Source organism: Tenrec ecaudatus, chromosome 11, assembly GCF_050624435.1.
Source record: "Tenrec ecaudatus isolate mTenEca1 chromosome 11, mTenEca1.hap1, whole genome shotgun sequence".
NCBI lineage: Eukaryota > Metazoa > Chordata > Mammalia > Afrosoricida > Tenrecidae > Tenrec > Tenrec ecaudatus.
In genome coordinates, this window is record NC_134540.1 from 74444826 (window position 1) to 74463547 (window position 18722).

Genomic DNA, 18722 nt, shown 5'->3' on the forward strand with positions numbered 1-18722 from the left:
AGGGTCCCCATGTGGATTGCACCTCGAGAGAATCCCACTCTGACCTTTGACTAGGGACATGACTAACCCTGCGTTCAGAGTGCATTGGAAAGTGAATTGAGGTTGATGTAGGTTAAAATTTAACATCTTACTATTTGTTCTCCCTTTTGCCCTGTCATAACTTTGTTCTCATTTTTATTATTTTTTGCTTTCTTTGGGATTTGTCTTTCTGTGCTTTGTTTTGTAATTGTTATTGAGAGTGAGGGGTGTTGTGTGACTTTTTCTTGTTGTTTTAGATTAACTCCAAAATAAGGCAAGTCTATAGAGACAATAACTAGATTTGTTGTATCCCGGGGTTGTGGCAGGGGAAGTTAAGGGGAGCTAGGGGGCTAATAATACTGAGTACAGGAATTTAAAAGAGGTTCTAAAATTGACTGTGATGATGATTACACAACTCTTTTCATATGTTTAAACCACTGAAATGTATAGTGTGGGAATTGTATGTCAGTAAAACTGGGGGGAAAAAAGAAAACACACCAGGATACCAATCCCTGCTACTGTGGTTCATTGCGTGAAACTGCTTATTTAAAAGTATTTTCTCAAGCCTCGCCCCAAAGATTCTAGTGTAGGAGATCAGAGAGGGTGGAGCCTGGGAATGTACAATTTGGAAAGGACTAAGAATCTGCTGCAAAAAGTCAAGAGTTTGGGGAAATGCTACCCTTTTATAATACAGAATGCCATTCCAAAGGAATTCTAAGGAACGTCTTTTCGTGAATGTTGCTCTTTCCATCCCAAGTTTATCTCTGAGCTAATATGCTTGGGCAATTGCCCTTGACTTGGTTCTGACTCATAGCAACCCTGTGTGTGCAGCTGCTCCCTCTGGTTTCCAAGGCTGTGACTTTGCAGAGGCTGATGACCCGGCATGTCTTCCAAAGTATCTCTGGATAGGGTCAGACCATCAACCCTCGCACTGCGAGTTGAACCTTAACCATTTGCTCCACGCAGGGACTCCTGGATTACCAGAAGCAGTAGTTTAGAAGGGGCTTGCAAAGGTGTGTGTGTGGCCAATGTGACAGCAGCCGAGACTGGGACATACAGCGTTCTCTTCTGTCTTACTAGGCGCCCTGGTGATATGGTAGGTTATGTGTCAGGTTGCTAACGGCAAGATCAGCAATTTGAACCCCCCCCCATCCGCTCCATGGGATAAAGATGAAGCTCTCTGCTCCTCTGAGCTACAGTCTTGGAAACCCACAGAGGCCATTCTACTCCGTCTTATCGGGTCAATAATGGCGGATGACAGTGAATGAGTGAGGTCGGTGGGTCTGGAATCGTTGGGTGGTGCAGATGGTTAAGCACTTGAGTACTGACTGAGAGGCTGGAAGTGAACTCACTCAGAGGGACCTTGGGAGAAAGGCCTGGTGATCTACTCGAAAGCCCAGTGGAACCCAGTTCTCCTGTGACCCAGAGGAGGTCGCCCAGAGTCTGAATGCCCTAGTCGGCAAGCACTGCTGTTGTTCCCGTGGGACCCACCACGTGGCAACAGTGAAGGAAGCTGGCCTGTGATTGGCTGCTGGGAGCAGTTGTATCCCCTGTGACCTTACATTTCCTGAACAGACACCCTGGATAGTGCCTCACAATTTCCTGTCACCATTTAGAGCTCTTCAAGGAAGCAGCCGGGTTTCATTCGGAATACCTGGAACTTTTCATTCTTTTTTTTAACAAACAAAGCCGTCTTCTCAGGTCAAGGCGGTGTTTGTCAGCCTGAAAGAATGTGTGGAAATGATGTGTGATTATTTCTTCTTCTTCACCTCCTTCTCCTTCTTCTGGAAATGGTTGCTGCTGTAAACATGCAGGTTTGAAAGTGGAAAATCTTAAAGCAAAAGTGCAGTGTCTTTCCAGACCCTGGGAGGTGGAATTGTGAGGCAGTGGGTCTCGTTTTGATTGTTCGATCCCAAGTCGGAATGCCGTTCCTTTTATTGTTTTTAAACCTTGTTAACAGTCTTATGGACATGTCCTTGACCTGTCACACAGGCCAGTGCATTAAACGTATCATAAAGCATCGTGTAATCGAGACCACCTTCCAGTCTTGGACGTTTTCTTCCTCCTCAGCGTCCCCAGCTCCTCCCTCTCCCCAGCCTCCCCTGCCACCCCTCAAGGAGCTGTCAATAGAATTTCATAGCCTGGATTGCACTTACGGAACCCCACCAAGAACTACAGCAATCGCCAAGTGAAGCAGAGGGAAAACCTCACTCAAAAAAGAAAGCAGGAAATAACAAAAACCCCATCAAATCCAAGACGGTCAAAGGGGGAACAAAGGATAAAGTGTTATATTTCAGCCCAGGGACGTCTGTATCCGCCCACCTTCCAGCGCATGCTAGGTGACTTTCGTTAGGCAAGAGGGCCCTGCAAACCATAAAGCTAGCCTGAATCAACTAGGAGAGAAAAGACATCCTAAGACAAATGAACACCTGAGGACGCAGCCATCTGCCATCATCAACATCTGCTCATTCATTTTTTTGGCCTGGAAAATATGGTTTCATACAATAATGTAAGAAATAATCTGAATGTGATTCCTGCATTTCTTTCTCAATAAATGTTGAGCCAGGTGGTATAAGAGTGAGCGCAGGGTGCTTACTAAGTCCTGGGCACTGGGCTTAACCTTGACACTGGGCATCTCAGATACTGCATCTTCACAAGGCAATGCAATTGGAAGGAGTTCTGGAGGTGCAGTGGTTATGCCTTGGGCTGCTAACTGTGAGGTCAGTGGTTCAAAACCACCCTCTATTCCCAGGGGAGAAAGACAAAGCTTTCTGCTCCCGTAAAGAATTGCAGTCTTGGAAACCCCCAGGGGCTAGGTCTATCCTGTCCTACAGGGTCGCTATGAGTTAGCACCCGAAGGTGCAACTGGATGTGAACAGAGGAGGAGACTGGTACATAAAAAGGTTCAATCAGAGGTCCACGGGTAGGAAGTGAGGGCCCAGATTCATACCCAGAACCTGTGAGCCCCTTCACCCCAGTGTTTTTTGCTGCCTCCCACAAATCTTTGCAGGAATTGACCATCAAGATACACATCACATAGACCCACAGCAAGCAACCCACTGACAGTCTATTGGTGCGCCAATTCTGCACCTGTGTACCTAGCTATGTCCGATGCGCTGCATCCCGGCACCTTCCCTAGCCCCCGGGCGTGGGACAAATTTGAAAAGTGACATGGAAATGGTAGAAGATAAAGACACGAGCATCCGTTTTATTTTAATAAAAATACCTGCTCACACCTCCTAAGAACCAGGTAGGAAGCCTGACTTTGGACCATGAGAAAATCCTGAATGTTTCTCGGGACTGGTTAGTTTACAGAATATTATCTGTTGTATTCTTATGTGATGTCAGTGAAAGGGACTTTGTTATTGTTAGTTGCCTATGCGTGGGCTCCGATGGGGAAATTTAGGCTCCTATTTCTATCCGCCAGGGAAGGGAGAAGACCCCACCCCTTTCTGAGCCCAGCCTAGCCTGTGCCTGGCACATCATAAAAACCCAAACCAAAGTCTTTGCCATTGAGGCAGGGATCATGTGGTATGGTCTTGAACTGCTGACCCTGTGGCTCACAGCCCAACTCGTAACCCACTGTGCCACCAGGGTTCCCTCATAGCCAGTAAAAGTAGATTGGCCTAAACTGAGGCTAGATGTTGGCCCTGGCGTACCCCGCTGGCAGGAGGCAGAGGCAGGACTCTGATCAAGGATTTCTCTCTCCCAGGGGAAACAGTTCTCTTCCTGGGAGCGGTGACCAGAACTCCCCTCGGCTGCCCCCCAGCATAGTGATGCCTCCCAGAAGGGGGCTGCCACCCCTTTCCCTTGACTCCAGCTGCAGACTATGCAGCCCAGCAAGGCACTTTCAAAGGGAGCAAGGCCTTCTGGACACGAATTTGATGGGGAACCTTACTCCATCTACCCTGCAGCCCCAAGCGCCCCACTTCAGGCTGCTTTTGGTTTCCTAGCCTCCTGGAACACTTCAGGGAGTGTGATTCGAGACTCTTGGGAGATACCCAACCTGCCATTTTTATATGGCTTGCATTGAAGATGCAGCATGCTTGGAGGGAGGGCAAAGGAGGAAGAACTGCCTCCATCAGGCCTGTGTAAACGTAGATGGTGGGGGTGGGGGGGGCATGTCCAGAAGTCGTAGCTTCAGATTTTGATATTTTTGCTTAATAAAAGCTTCCATGATTTTGTTTTTAAAAAAGATGAACTTGGCACAAGCCAAGTAAGGAGTACCTGTACCCCTCCCCCCTTCAGCTGCCCCGAAACCCTCCTGGAGTGTTGGGGGACAGATGTCCCAACCAAGACCCTTCACGCGGGGTGCCCTGCCAAGACTGTACCTGATACGCTCCCTGGCCATCCTAGAGCTCATCAGACCAAGGGGTGGGCAGGAGACTGGCAGAGGAGCGGGGCTGCCGGGAATGGCATCTAGAGAAACACATGCTCACACCTGAGCCTGAGACCCCGCAGACCCCGCAGGGAAGTACAGGTCCCAGGGCAGGAGAGGTGAGATTGGGGGCCAGAGAAGGCTTGTGGATCCCACCTGCCGGTGTTCGGTGGTTGAGGGGGAGGGGGAGAGGGGGGAGCAGCAGCTAGGAAGGACAGAAGTTGCTCTACCCTTACTAACCAGGAGAGCAAGCTACCGTATGAGGCAGTTCCAAACTCACCGTTTGACCATGGCCCTTTAGCCCGTCACCTCGGGTCCACACACACACACATACATACCGTGCGGTCCACACACAGAGCAGCTGTTGTCCAAATCCTGGAACAAAGCGGAATTTTCCTCTGCTTCGCTGTTGGCACATTCGGTCACTCCTAAAGACTTCATCTCTGACCACAGATGTTCTAGGAGAGAGTTTTAACCTAGATTCCCCGAGGATTGGAACAAATACGTGTCTGGGCACAAAGTAGCCTTTCTCTGAGGAGTTACCCGTAGGACCCTCTCCAGCCCAGGCTCTGAAGTCGCTTGCTAGAGGGCTCGGAGCTGCGTTCCCTGGCCCTGTCCTTGGGAAAAGCCGTCTCTGGGGCCCTGGCCCTCTGCGTTGTCAGAGCTGAAGTGAGACTCCTGGGAGGAGCGGGCCCGCTCTGCCCATTGGCTGAGAGCTGAAAAGCCATGACTCCCGGGAATGCTGGTCCTGGAGTCCCTGGTGGCGCATGTGCTTAAGCACGCCCCTCCTCACCAAGAGCCATCCAGAGGTACCACCTTACCACTGCTGTGGGGTGCGGTTCTGCTCTGCACCACCAGGGGTCCTCGTGAGTCCCTGCCTGGACTGGCTGCCTCACCCCCCTCTGCTTGGGAAAGAACTAGCCCGGCTGTTTCTCAAAGGCTTCCAAAGGCGTCTCTGATTCAAGAGTTCTAGTCGGCAGACGCCAGCTCCTGCAAGATAACTTAATGCTGGAAAGAAGGGGATCTTGGTTTCAGCTCTCTCAAGCCCTCCACCTCCCTCCCCACCCCCACCCCCAGACTTGGATTTAAATGTGTGTCTGACTGACATCCAGAAAGCAGTATTTCCAAAGTCGCTGGTGCAGTTCCAAATAGGTCACCCTCAGCAAACATTCCACTCTGGGCTTTCCAGAAACCACACGCCCGAGTACGAAAGCTCCCTGCCCTCGTTTTACCTTCTCGCCACCAACCACACGGCCAGCCTCCAGGCGCTGGCAGCAGCGGGGCCGCCCAGCTTACAGTGCTGGAGCCGTCTGTTCTGTGGGATTTCTGTGGGCTGCCTTGTTTCATGAGTTGGAATTTTTTTTTTCCTTTTCCTGCTTGAGCTGAATTTATTGAGACGTCTCCGTGAAAGGACCGAGACATATGCATGCCAGAAGTCGCTGGGAATGGAAGCCTGCGCTTGGCTTCACGGGTGGAGCGCCGGATCCGTCGGGGGCGGGAGTGAAGAGCATCGCGTCCAGCTCCCCAGCAGTGGTCACCGCTGCCAGATTCCATGGCAGAGGCGTTAAGCTCAGAATGTGGAACAGACTGTGACGAGAGGAGAGTGGCCTGGGGAAGCTTCCAGAAGCCGTAGGAAAGTGGAGCCCTGAGGAACGGGCCACCCTTGATTCAGCGCCCCCACCCAAGGTGATCACTTGTGTACAAGTTGTCCCCTGATTGTGATAGAGGAAACTCAGGACAAGAGGTGCGCGTGCAGGACAAGAGAGGAGTCTGTACCAAGCTCATTTCCCCGAGAATGCAAATCATTTGGCCTGGTTCCCACCCACCATCTGGTGGGTATCTTGTCAGCGCCACGACAGGCTTCTGGCCATTAAAAATCCTCCTGTTAATTCATGAATGCCAGGCAGAAAATATTTAAGTAATACATCATTTCCTCATCCCAGGCTTTTTTGTTTTGTTTTGTTTTTTAAATTCAACCCATTTGAGAACACGGTCCCCACTTCTAAGCAGGAAGGCATGACTTCAGCCACTGTCCAACCTCGCTGGGCCCTGTGCTCGAGAGAACTGACAGGGAGACCAGAACCCCCCACACCCAACCACCACCACCACCAACAACAACAGCAGACAAGGAGCGGGGCAGCCCCCAGGCCACAGAACAAGTGGGGGTTCTTTTGCTGGGCCTCTGCTCTGGACCCTGTCCCCTCGCTGTAGGACACGTGGGCAATAAAAGGCTGGAAACAGTGCTGACTGAGTGGAAGACGACATCGCCTGAAAGCTAGGGAGAGTTTGTCGCTCTCTGCATTCCAAATGTTTTGAGTGGGAGCCCTGGAGTCCGCATCCTTCCTCAGCACACCTCGCCCGCGGTCCCTTAGAGCACGCACTCCCAGGCCCGTCAGCCTTGTGGTTTTGTTTGGGAGCGATTTGTCACTCTCTGTGTGGACTGTTGGTGTGTTTGCCTGTAGCTGTTACCACCCTTTCATCATAAGCAGGCCCTCTCTGATCAGAAGGCTTAGTGGTTGGAGCCCGATGGCGGAACGGGGCCTGCGCGGAACAAAGAACACTCTCTCCATGCCCTTTGGGCTCTGAACTGATCTCTGCCATCACTGTGCCTGCTCTCCCCTTCTCAGACCACCTGAGCTGCCCCTGCACCTGCGGTCATCCTCGCCTCCCGGTCCTCAGTGGTGAGGGACGTTACCCAATGAAACCGGCATTACCGATTGCCATTGGGTCAATTCCAACTCCTGGTGACCCTCTGTGTGTCAAAAGGAACTGTGCCCCATCAGGGTTCCAATCGTTGGGACCATTCAGTTGTAGATCACCAGATCTTTCTTCTGAGGCACCTCGGGGCGAGTTCGAACTGCTAACTTTTCAGCTAAGAGCCAAGCACAAAACCACCCCCAGAAACAGGCTTCAGTGACTTATTCTCTGGAGGGCCTACGGTCGCTCTTGCTTTGGAAGACTCAAGAAGGCTAACCTATGGCAAAAGGTATGCTGTCTATGAAATTAGAGGCGGTGATAAAAGAAAGATTCAGGAGCAGAGAGTGGGCTTGAGAACCGTTGGCTCTTTTAATAACTCTCACTGCCATTGAGTTGATTCTTACTCATAGTGACCCGATAGGACAAGGAAGAGCTGTCCTTGTGTGTTCCCGAAACTGTAACTCTTTATTGGAATAGAAAGCCTCGTCTTTCTCTGAGGAGCAGCCGGTGGTTTTGAACTGCTGACCTTACAGTTAGCAGCCCAACTCAACACCCACTGTGCCAATAGGAAGACCCAAACCAGAAGGCCATCCTGCCCCTCTTCAAGGGTGACACCAGCCTCCAGCACTTGGGCTGCTTTCTTAAGAGAGGTAACTGCTGTGTGTGGATTTCCTGCCAGGTTCTTGCCCGGGTACCCTTCTGATCAGTTTAACTACATCACTAAAACAGTCTCAGTGGCAGTGGGCCCCAGGGCCAAGCTCAATGGGCACCATCAAAGGCTGGCAGAGATAGGGCTGCAAGTAGGACGCCTTTTTGGGGGTCTTAAGGTTACCATGATAGTAACTGGCAAGGATCTCAACTGCCATCGAGTCAATGCAGAGACTGTAACTGTTTATGGGAGTAGAAAGCCCAGTCTTTCTCCCTCGGAGCTGCAGGTGGTTTTGAACTGCTGATCATGCAGCTCCCATACAACATGTAACCACTACACCACCAGGGTCCCATCCTGGCAAAGGAGGAAGTTGTTTTCCCATGGGGCCTGAGCCATGGATTGGATGTGAACTGGGACATTCTTTCATGAGATACTTGTTAAATAGACACATTGAGCACCTGCTGTGTGCAAGACCTCTGCTCTGAGTCAAGGGACAAGAGTCAGATCCGTGTGAGCAAGGCGATGCTAGGGAAGAAAGAGTCGCAGGAAAGAGCTCACTTGTACCTGTAGCCTGGGTTCTGGGGGTGTGTATGCTGGCATGGCCAAGGAAAGGGGGCATTTAAAAGTGGTCCGGGAGCTGATAACATAGATGGCTGCTCCTGCAGGCAGTGGTTAATCCTTCCAAGAGCCCAGGAAGCCAGTTGTAATTAGGTATATTTTTTCTATTACTTAAATTGAAACAACTAATTAAACCCTTAATTAATGTTTTTAAAATACCTCGGGATAATCATTGCTAGAGAAGCCGGTCTAAGTGCTAAATATGACTGTGAAGTCCCAGGGAGCAGCTTGCTCGCGTCTTGACTCCAGAATATGCAAGAAGGTTCGTGCTGCGAGGAAAAGTCATTTCAAACGCAATTTGCAAAGTGTTGAACGTTCCTCTCCTTGAGTTCTCCTTTGCTCTGGCCTCTGTGTGAGCATCTGTTCTTGACTGATCCTCTCCCTGGTGCAGGAACCCTGCGGGCAGTGAGTTATGTCTGGGCAACCCACAGGGCCAGTTCCGTCCTGTCCTGTAGGATCACTGGGAATAGAACCTACTTGATGGAAGTGAGTTTGTTTGGGGTGTTTTGATCAAGTCTTCAGCTGTGTTTAAGAGGTGGAGGAAGAAGTTTGTTTAGAAGAGAAGTTGCTCATTTCTTGGCGGTCTGTACAATCGCTAGCTTATCAAGTGCAGGCTACACATCATAATGAAACAGCTAGTCTCCAGGAATGTGTTGTCATTCTTGAAAGCCTGGGAAGTGATCAAAGGACTGGAGGCGAAGACTGACCCCACTGTGCCAACCCTGGAATCCAAAGCCAAGCCCGCTGCCACCACATTGACTTAGACGCTTGGAGAACCCACATGCACAGCTGAGAACGGAGTTCTGTAGGGTTCTCAGGCCTTGACCTTTTTCCAAAGCGGATCATCAGACCTCTGGGTAGATCCAAACCCCCAACCTTTCCGTTAGTCAAGACCCTTGACTAACCCAGGGGCCAACACAGGAAGCCAGCAGCCCTCCTCCCTGATGTCTGTGCTTTGAATCTCTGCCCCCTGTGAAAAGGCAAAGGGGCAGAGAGCCCCTGGGAGGGCACATCCCACCTCACACGCGTCTCCTGCTCCCCATCCGTCAAGGGGGAAGGAGTGTCGGTCCAAACAAGGTCCAACCAACAGAGCAGGTCGGTCCAAACAAGGCAGGCCAGTTGGAGATGCCGATGGAGGAGGCTTCTCCGTCAATTCCTGGGAAGTCCTCAGAAAGGCTGTGAGGGTGGGGGCAAGCTTTATGAGGTCTTTATCTGGACAGTAATAGCTCTGAGATCTGAGCAAAGAGGAAAGCTCACATCTGGGTGATTTCAAATGATTTTTTCCGCAATTATGCAGATGTTCACATCTGCAGACCTTTCCCTTATGTGGAATTGTTTTCCTTTCCCTGGATAAGTGTCTTGGCTCACCCTGTAAATTGATCTGCCATGGTCGCAACTGATTAATAACAGACGTGATCTCTCCCCCCCCCCTCTCTGTCTCTCTCTCTTTCTCTCTCTCTTTCCATCTCTCTCTCTCTCCCCAGACTGCTATTGTTATTTCATCTACTTTCTATTTCATGTGTGGAAACATTTAGTAGTATCAAGATGGATGAATTCAGAAAGTATGTTGAGTAAAACATATTTATTCAGGTCAGTGAACATATTACCACATGATAGAATCATTTAGAAACCTGCGTTTTACAAATACATCTTTTTCATTGTTGGAAAGCTACCCTCAAGAAAAGCCTGCAAATTTCATTTTTATGATGAATTCCATTTTTTGGTGCTTTGTAATGAAGGGGCATCAAAAAAAAGTTCACATAAAAAGGGAATTAAAAGATAACAGAATGTTTCCACAAATTTCACGAAGTCCTCATGTATGTTCTTGCTAAATAGGAAAATCAGACCATGTTTAAATCTGCAGGTTCAGCAATGAGCAGGATACCATTATGACGTTTAAAAGAAAAAGAAGGACAAGGGGATGTAAATTCTCAGCCCTGGTTGCACCTTAGTCAACTTGGGGAGCTTTTTCAAATGTCGATACCTGCCTATCTGCCTTGATCATCATGCCCTTTTAGTGTCTATCCATATGGGATCCGACTGACAACCTGCTGGGAGGCAGTTTGACGCAGAGGGGTGGTCCCGTGGGACTGGGACAGAGCAGGGTTTCTGAGACTGTCGATCTCTCTCCTTTTTTTTTTAATAAATCATTTCATTGGGGGCTGATACAACTCTTATCACAATCCATACATACATACATTGTGTCAAGCACATTTGTACATTTGTTGTCATCATCATTCTCAAAACATTTGCTTTCTACTTGAGCGTTGGTATCAGCTCCTCATTTTCCCCTCCCTCCCTCATGAACCCTTAATAATTTTTTTTTCATTTTTTTTCTTTTATTTATTTATTTATTTTAATTAATTTTAACAATTTATTGGGGCTCATACAATTCTTTTCACAGTTCATATATATACATACATCAATTGTATAAAGCACATCTGTACAGTCTTTGCCCTAATCATTTTTTTCTCTTTTCTTCTTTTACATTTTATTAGGGACTCATACAACTCTTACCACAATCCATACATATACATACATCAATTGTATAAAGCACATCCATACATTCCCTGCCCCAATCATTCTCAAGGCATTTGCTCTCCACTTAAGCCCCTTGCATCAGGTCCTCTTTTTTTTCCCCTCCTCCCTCCCCATTCCCCCCTCCCTCATATGCCCTTGGTAATTTATGCATCGTTGTTTTGTCATATCTTGCCCTATCCGGAGTCTCCCTTCCCCCCTTCTCTGCTGTCCCTCTCCCAGGGAAGAGGTCACATGTGGATCCTTGTAATCAGTTCCCCCTTTCCAACCCACTCACCCTCCACTCTCCCAGCATCGTCCCTCACACCCTTGGTCCTGAAGGTATCATCCACCCTGGATTCCCTGTACCTCCAACCCTCATATGCACCAGTGTACAGCCTCTGTCCTATCCAGCCCTGCAAGGTAGAATTCGATCATGGTAGCTGGGGGGAGGAAGCATCCAGGATCCGGGGGAAAGCTGTGTTCTTCATCGATACTACCTCACACCCTAATTAACCCATCTCCTCTCCTAAACCCCTCTATGAGGGGATCTCCATTGGTCGACACTTGGGCCTTGGGTCTCCACTCTGCACTTCCCCCTTCATTTAATATGATATATATACATATATATGCATACATATATACATATACACATATATACACATACATACACACACTTATATCTTTTTTTTTTTTGCATGATGCCTTGTACCTGGTCCCTTGGGCACCTCGTGATCGCACTGGCCGGTGTGCTTCTTCCATGTGGGCTTATTTGCTTCTGAGCTAGATGGCCGCTTGTTCACCTTCAAGCCTTTAAGACCCCAGACACTATCTCTTTTGATACCCGGGCACCATCAGCTTTCTTCACCACATTTGCTTATGCACCCATTTGTCTTCAGCGATCCTATCATGGAGGTGTGCAGTCAATGATATGATTTTTTGTTCTTTGATGCCTGGTAACTGATCCCTTTGGGACCACTCGCTCACTCAGGCTGGTGTGTTCTTCCATGTGGACTTTGTTGCTTCTGAGCTAGATGGCCGCTTGTTTATCTGCAAGCCTTTAAGACCCCAGTCACTATCTCTTTTGATAGCCGGGCACCATCAGCTTTCTTCACCACATTTACTTGTTCACACACTTTGGCTCCAGCCGTTGTGTCGGGAGAGTGAGCATCATAGAGTTCCAATTTAATAGAAGAAGGTATTCATGCATTGAGGGAGTGTTTGAGTAGAGGCCCAAGGTCCTTCCGCCACCTTAATACTTGACCTATAAGTATAGACACATAGATCTATTTCCCCATCCTCCTATATATATTTGCATGTACATGTCTTTGTCTAGACCTCCATGAATGCCCTTTGACTCCTAGCTCTTTCCTCCATCTCCCTTGACTTTCCTCCTGCCCTACTACCATGCTTCATCGCCACCTGGGCTAGAGTATACCTCTTCTCTAAGCAACCTTACCCTTGATCATTTCCCACCAGGCCTGCCACTCCCCTTTCTCTACCATTTGGTGTCCCATGTTTTTCCCTTGTCCCTGGGTTTGTTAACACCACTTCCTTACCCCCCCTTCCCCCCCACCCCAAGTCCCCCCAAAACTGTCGGTCCCGTTGTTTTTCCTCCAGATAGTTCATCCAGCCTGTCCTATTCAGACAGACCTGTGGAGTCACTAACATGCACGAAAACTAGACAGAGGAAAACAAAGCAACAGTATACAACCAGACAACAAAACAACAAAAACAAACCACTGACAAAGAACAGAATAAAACAGTTCACAAGAGAAAAGCTTGTAGTTAGTTCAGGGATCGTTTGCTGGCCCTTAGGAGCGTTTTCCAGTCCAGTCTGTTGGGGCACCACGCCCTGGCCCCGAAGTCCACTTTCAGCATTCCCTGGGGACCTTGCCACTCCATTCTCTTGCTGTTCCGCTGCACTCCCCCAGTGATTTGCCTCGGTGTGGTGGGATCAGGTCAGGTGCAATTCCCACACTGTGTCTCCGGTGCTGTCCCCTGTATCGCCCTTAGTCACTGAGGGGCATCATGTCTCATAGTGGGGCCAGCCATGTTGTTCTCTCTGTGGACTGGCTGCTCTACTCAGGAACATCATCATCACGGCCTGGTGGGCCAGGCTGTGCTCCACTCTCTCCTCCTGCCCCTTCATCTGCTCCCGTGTGCTCTGATCAAATATGTCCATCTCCCAGAGCTGCAGAGTCAATGTCGTCCTTTGGAAAAAATTCTTTTCGGGGGAGGGGCAGGAATCCACTATAATTTATAAGTTATTATTATTTTGTAATGTCTTATATTGTCCGATGTCTCCCTTCACCCAGTTTTCTGTTGTCTGTCCCCCAGAGATTGGATTATATGGAGATCTGTTGTAATCGGTTCCCCCTTTATACTCCAACTTCCCTTCACCCTCCGGGTATCGTCACTCTCACCACTGAAACTGAGGGGTTCATCTGTCCTGGATTCCCTGTGTTTCCAGTTCCTATCTGTACCAGTGTACATCCTTTGGCCTCGTCAGATTTGTAAGGTAGAATTAGGAATCATGATAGTGGTGGGGGGGGGGGAGTATTTAAGAACTAGAGGAAAGTTGTATCTTTCATTGTAGCTACATTGCACCATGATTGGCTCGTCTCCTCCCCACAACCCTTCTGTAAGGGGATGTCCGGTTGCCTACAGATGGGCTTTGGGTCTCCACTCCATTCTCCCCCTCATTCACAATGATTTTATTTTTTGTTCTTTGATGCCTGATACCTGATCCCTTCAATACCTCATGATCACACAGGCTGGTGTGCTTCTTCCTTGTGGGCTTTGTTCCTTCTCAGCTAGATGACCAGTTATTTATCTTCAAGCTTTTAAGACCCCAGATGCTATCTGTTTTGATAGCGGGCCACTATCAGCTTTCTTCACCACATTTGCTTATATACCCGCTTTGTCTTCAGCGATTGTGTCGGGAAGCTGAGCATCATGAAATGCCAGGTTAATAGAACAAAGTGTTCTTGCATTGAGGGAGTACTTGAGTGGAGGCCTAAAGTTTATCTACTACCTTAATACTAAACCTATAAGTATATGAGCATAGATCTATCTCCCCATTGTCATATATAAATATATTTACATGTGTACATGCCTGTCTTTAGACCTCTATAAATGTCCTTTGCCTCCTAGTTCCTTCCTCTATTTCCTTTTACCTTCCTCTTATCCCACTATCATGCTCAGCCTTCATTTGGATTTCAGTGATTTATCTCAGTTACATTGACCTTGATCAAGTCCTACCAGGCCTCTTACACCCTCTGAGGCTGTAGATGTTCACAGAAGTAGATAACCTTGTTTTTCTCCCATGAGTTGGCTAGTGGGGTTGTTTGAACCACAGACTCTGTTGTTAGCAATCTAGTCCTAGACCTGCTCCACTAGGACTTCAGTTGACCACAGCAACTGGAAAGGTTAGATGAGAACCCTGCAGTTTGGGGTTGGTCGGGGGGTGCAGTGAGTTTACATTAATGCAGGAGGAGCGACTCTGAAAAGAAAGGTTGGGAACTGAGCTCATCATCCTGGTGCTGAATGGTACAGATAGAAGCTGTGAGCACATTCTCAAGAACAAAAATAATTAAGTAGCCTTAGTTCACTGTGTAGCCCTTCTGAGCCTCTGCTTCCTCATCTGTGAAGTGGGGACAGGGATCCCAGACTTGAAAGAGGAAAGAAGATGACATCCATTACCTGGCCATTGGCATAGAGCTAGTGAGTCTGTGGTGGGCATCGTGTGCCTCTGGGGATGACTCTAACCACTAATGGCCAGCCGGAACCTCTCCTTGACTGGGGCTCCAAGGTAACATGTTAAGGCAAAGCCCTTGAATCTTAGGTGTGCCAACCCTGGCCTGGGGACAGGGGCGGAGGGCAGCAGTGTATACCAAGGCACCATCAGTATCTGAAACACCTTCTCATTGAATCTGCCCTTCGAGCACTGGCTGAAGTGAGTGTCCGGATCCTGCGTGCAGAATGAGACTGCCTTCCCCTTTGGCAGACCTTCCCTTCCAGCACGAGGATCTAAGTTGCCACTCTAGCTGTTGACCTTGGGCTAAATACTACCATCCAGAGAGGTTGTTGGAATTGAATAAGTTATGCAGAGCCTATTAAAAAACATGAACTCAAATGCCAGTTCCGCCACTAGCTAGCTGCTGGCCAGGTGTACGTTGCATGGTCTCTCTGTGCCTCTGTCTCCACAACTGTGCCATGGGCGTCAGAGTAACCTGATAACCATGCAGGGCTGTCAGGGTTAAACAAGGTCATGTGCACCAGGTGGTGGGAGAAGTGCTTCACTGACTCGCTACCATCAAGTCATGCAGACTCACAGACTCACAGGACAGGGTAGAACTGACCCTGTGGGTTTCTTAGACTTTAACTCATTACAGGAGTGGAGAGCCTCATCTTTCTTCAGTGGATTGGTGGGTGGTTTTGAACTGCTGACCTGGCATGTAGCAGTTCTGGGACTCCTGGCATTGCATCCCTGCCCGGTGGGGTTTTGTGGTTGTGGTCAGACCTAAACTGGTGCCCCTCTCCTCCTGCCCCAGTGCCTAGTCCCTCTTGTAATGGATTTGATGGCGCCCTGTCAAGGCCGTGCCGGCTACCCTTAGGGAAGGAGGTGTGCTTCATCGCTACAGTTCGTCTGGCCACGCCCCAGTTTCTAAAGGTAAGAACCTGCGAGAGAAGGGACCGCGCGCACAGGGCTGGACATCTGAGTAGAAGTTCGTGTGGTTCGGTGTCCTGTCTATCCCAGCTCATAGTGACCCCGGGGTGATTGAGTAAGATTGCTCAGGAGTTCCTAGGCTTCTGGAATCGGATGAGTGGGATCGACTGCCACCTCTTCTGATCGCAGTCGAGTGCTTAGGGCCTCCTGAGCCACCTCTTGGTAGAAGTCACTCATTCTTTATTGAAAAAGGAAGTCGTCACTGACTGAAAATCTAAGGATTTTAGCCCCTAGACCCCGCACCACCACACGCACACACTCTCTTCCCTAATGCCGGGTTTCCACCGGCTGTTTTGTCCGAAGGCGGCCTCGTCACCCCAGTGGCAGAGGGGCTCAGGGCTTCTCCCTGATGCTCCAGCCAACATTAAAGCCACTCCGAGCAGACGCGGAGGAGAACTGAGTGTCAAGAAGCGGAGAGGTGGTCTGTCCACTCCTCTGTGATTGTGCTAATGTCTACGGCGTGAACGTTGAATTGGACTGGTCGTTCGGCGTCAGATGAAAAGCCATCTCCCACGCGCTTGCCCCACTTGTAGACCATGAGAGGGGTGGGGGTGCTGTGCCGTCTTGGCTCCTAGATCTTTTTCCTCAGCCTGTGAAGTAAATTCAGTGTCAGCGCACCCTGAAGTCAGTGGCAGATGCTGAGGGTCCACCCAACCCAGCTCGGGGGCTTGCCTGCTCCAAATGGTTTCCCCTTCCTCTTGAACAAACCAGCCGAGGCTGAGCAGCCAGGGCCCCAGCAATGTAGTTGGGATTTGTTTTTGTTTGCCTCCTACTGCAGGAAATGTGCATCGTTGAGGAACCTTTTGAGGAATTCACTTCCCGGCATAGCTTGGAATGGAAATTTTTATTTCTGGATCACAGGTTTGTGACAAGGACAACCTCCACTCCGGGCTGGGTCCTTCTGTAGTGCTGCCTGCCTGCGGCTCGCTGTCCTCGGGGGAGCAAAGTCAGGCCTGGTCGGGAAGGAGAGAGCTCGTTGGAAAGGAGCTTTCCAGCCACAGGAAAGGGATTTCCCTGTACCATCTTTGAGCCACTGGACTGATGGGGAGGCTCTTTGTTGGGGATCCGACCATCTCAAGAGAGCTGGGGCCACCGCATTGGGGGTGTCTGCACCTTATTCCCTACCACCCTCTCCAGCTCCCAGGAAGGCAGGTTCAGCTAGGAGAGGATTTCCTGTGTTCTCTTTTAATCCTCTTGTGGCCCTTTCCAAACCGATAAAAATATGTCGGAACATCCGCATCCCCCTGCCTGTCCCCGTGTCAGGCCCCTACATGGTTTCCCAGACTAAATATCTTTCTCGAGCAGAGAGCTGCCTCCTCCTCCCAATGGAGGGGCTGCTGGTGTGCACCTCTGGCCTGGCCGTTAGCAGCCCAGCAACGCCTAGCCCACAGTGCCACCAGGGTATCCTGGGCCCTTTAGCCTAATCTTTCTTCTCACTATTAAACACCAGGCACACTTGGATAACTAGAAATGCCCTCCTCTCCACACCTGATTTTTTTGAATGACTTCAGTGTTTTGACCCATCTAATCTATAGCTGCTCTCAGAGCAACTGTTCCGTAGCGATAAGGTCTATTACTCGGGGGGGCGGGGCACATTGTCCCGCAGGAATGAGGTAGGGTATAAATGCTAAAAATGCCGGAGCGCTTTGGAGAGCACGGCCTCGCTGGTTTGGGTCTCTGCAAAATTCATTTCCTCGCTGTGTGCTGGCATCCGGGCAGGTGAGGGAGCCGGCGAGCCGAGCCCACTCTGACGCTGCCGTCCCATTGTCCCTGTGCAGGGCTCCTCCCATCATAGGCTACCTGCCCTTCGAAGTGCTGGGGACCTCAGGGTATGACTACTACCACATAGACGACCTGGAGCTCCTGGCCAGGTGCCACCAGCACCGTGAGTACCACGCCCACCTGACACCCCATGCTGGCCCTCTGTGCCAGGGAGCACGGACGGATGCCGGGGCTTGGCCTGCAACTCTGTGTCCCTTGCCTGGTTTCTAGGCGAGGCAGGGGCTTGGCTGACTCTGGAATGTTCTAGCAGTTGGCGGGGAGTCCTCTCTGAGGCACCCCTTGCCCTTACTCTAACCTGGAACGGCTTGGCTTTTCCTAGGCCCTCCCCACCCCAGCACCTTCACCACAGCCCCAGGGAAACTAAATCAAACCCACGCCTGCTGCTGTTGAGTCCAGTCCGTCCCCTAGTGACCCAAGAAGACAGAGCAGGATGGCTGCCTAGAGTTTCCACGGCCACCTCTTGACAGAAGGTGCCTCAGTGGCTCAGTGGGTTAGGAGTTGACCTGCTAACTCCAGGAACAGTGGTTCAAACTCACCAGCCACTCCTTGGGAGAAAGATGAGGCTGTCTGTTCCTGAAATAATCCAGTCTCAGAAACCCCCCGGAGCACTGCTTCCCTGTCCCACAGAACTGCTGTGAGTCAAGAGTCAACTAGACAGCAGTGGGTTGGGTTGGGTTTTGGGTTTAATTGGTGCTGAAGCAGACAGCCTCACCTTTCTCCCTTGGAGTCGCAGCTGTGTTTGAACCACTGACTTTTCTGTCGGCGGCCCACCGAGGGCGCCTTTTGTGTAACCTTCATTAAGAAAGCAAGCAAGGCGTGCACACCTTAGATGAATCAGCCCGTGAAATCAAAAGGACGACCTTCCAAAGGGCTGGGAACCGGAAACAGCAGGGAGGAAGTAGGAGGGGCGATGTCAGGTGGCGGAGATGAAGCAAGCTCCATGAACGGTTGGCTGGAAACCGCCCGCCTCTGCCAGCCATCACCCGAGTCCCAATGGAGCATGAAGGAAGAAAGGCAGGGGCTGTCAGCGTTACAGTGCTCCTCAGGAGGCCCACTCTAGAAGCAACGTTCCGACCTCCTGCAGCTCTCTGTAGACAGCTGACAAGTGCGGGTCACGGAGAGCTTACTCAGTAAGCTTGTGCTTACAGTGGAAGCCTTACGCTAACCTCTAGTGAACCACTTCACATCTGTTCACGACATCAGAAATTCTGCTGCTAGGTGTGAATGGTCTCTCTCCTTTCTTTCCCTTCCAGTCCCACCCACAGAAACCCTGACTGGGAGGGAGTACCCAGTAAGCGCAGTAAGCACAGGCTTCCTTGTGCTTACTTCAT

The 18722-nt window shown here is 50.0% G+C and overlaps 1 protein-coding gene across 6 annotated transcripts in view; it reads left to right on the top strand.

Moving 5' to 3' along the window:
* Positions 1 to 18722, top strand: part of NPAS2 (neuronal PAS domain protein 2) — a 202225-nt gene that overhangs the window by 151359 nt on the left and 32144 nt on the right. For all 6 annotated transcript variants that reach the window (XM_075563256.1, XM_075563258.1, XM_075563262.1 and 3 more), the window contains 3 exons: positions 15434 to 15552; positions 16388 to 16470; positions 17388 to 17494. In XM_075563256.1, the coding sequence (XP_075419371.1) occupies positions 15434 to 15552; positions 16388 to 16470; positions 17388 to 17494 (309 nt within the window). The remainder of the gene's footprint in view (positions 1 to 15433; positions 15553 to 16387; positions 16471 to 17387; positions 17495 to 18722) is intronic.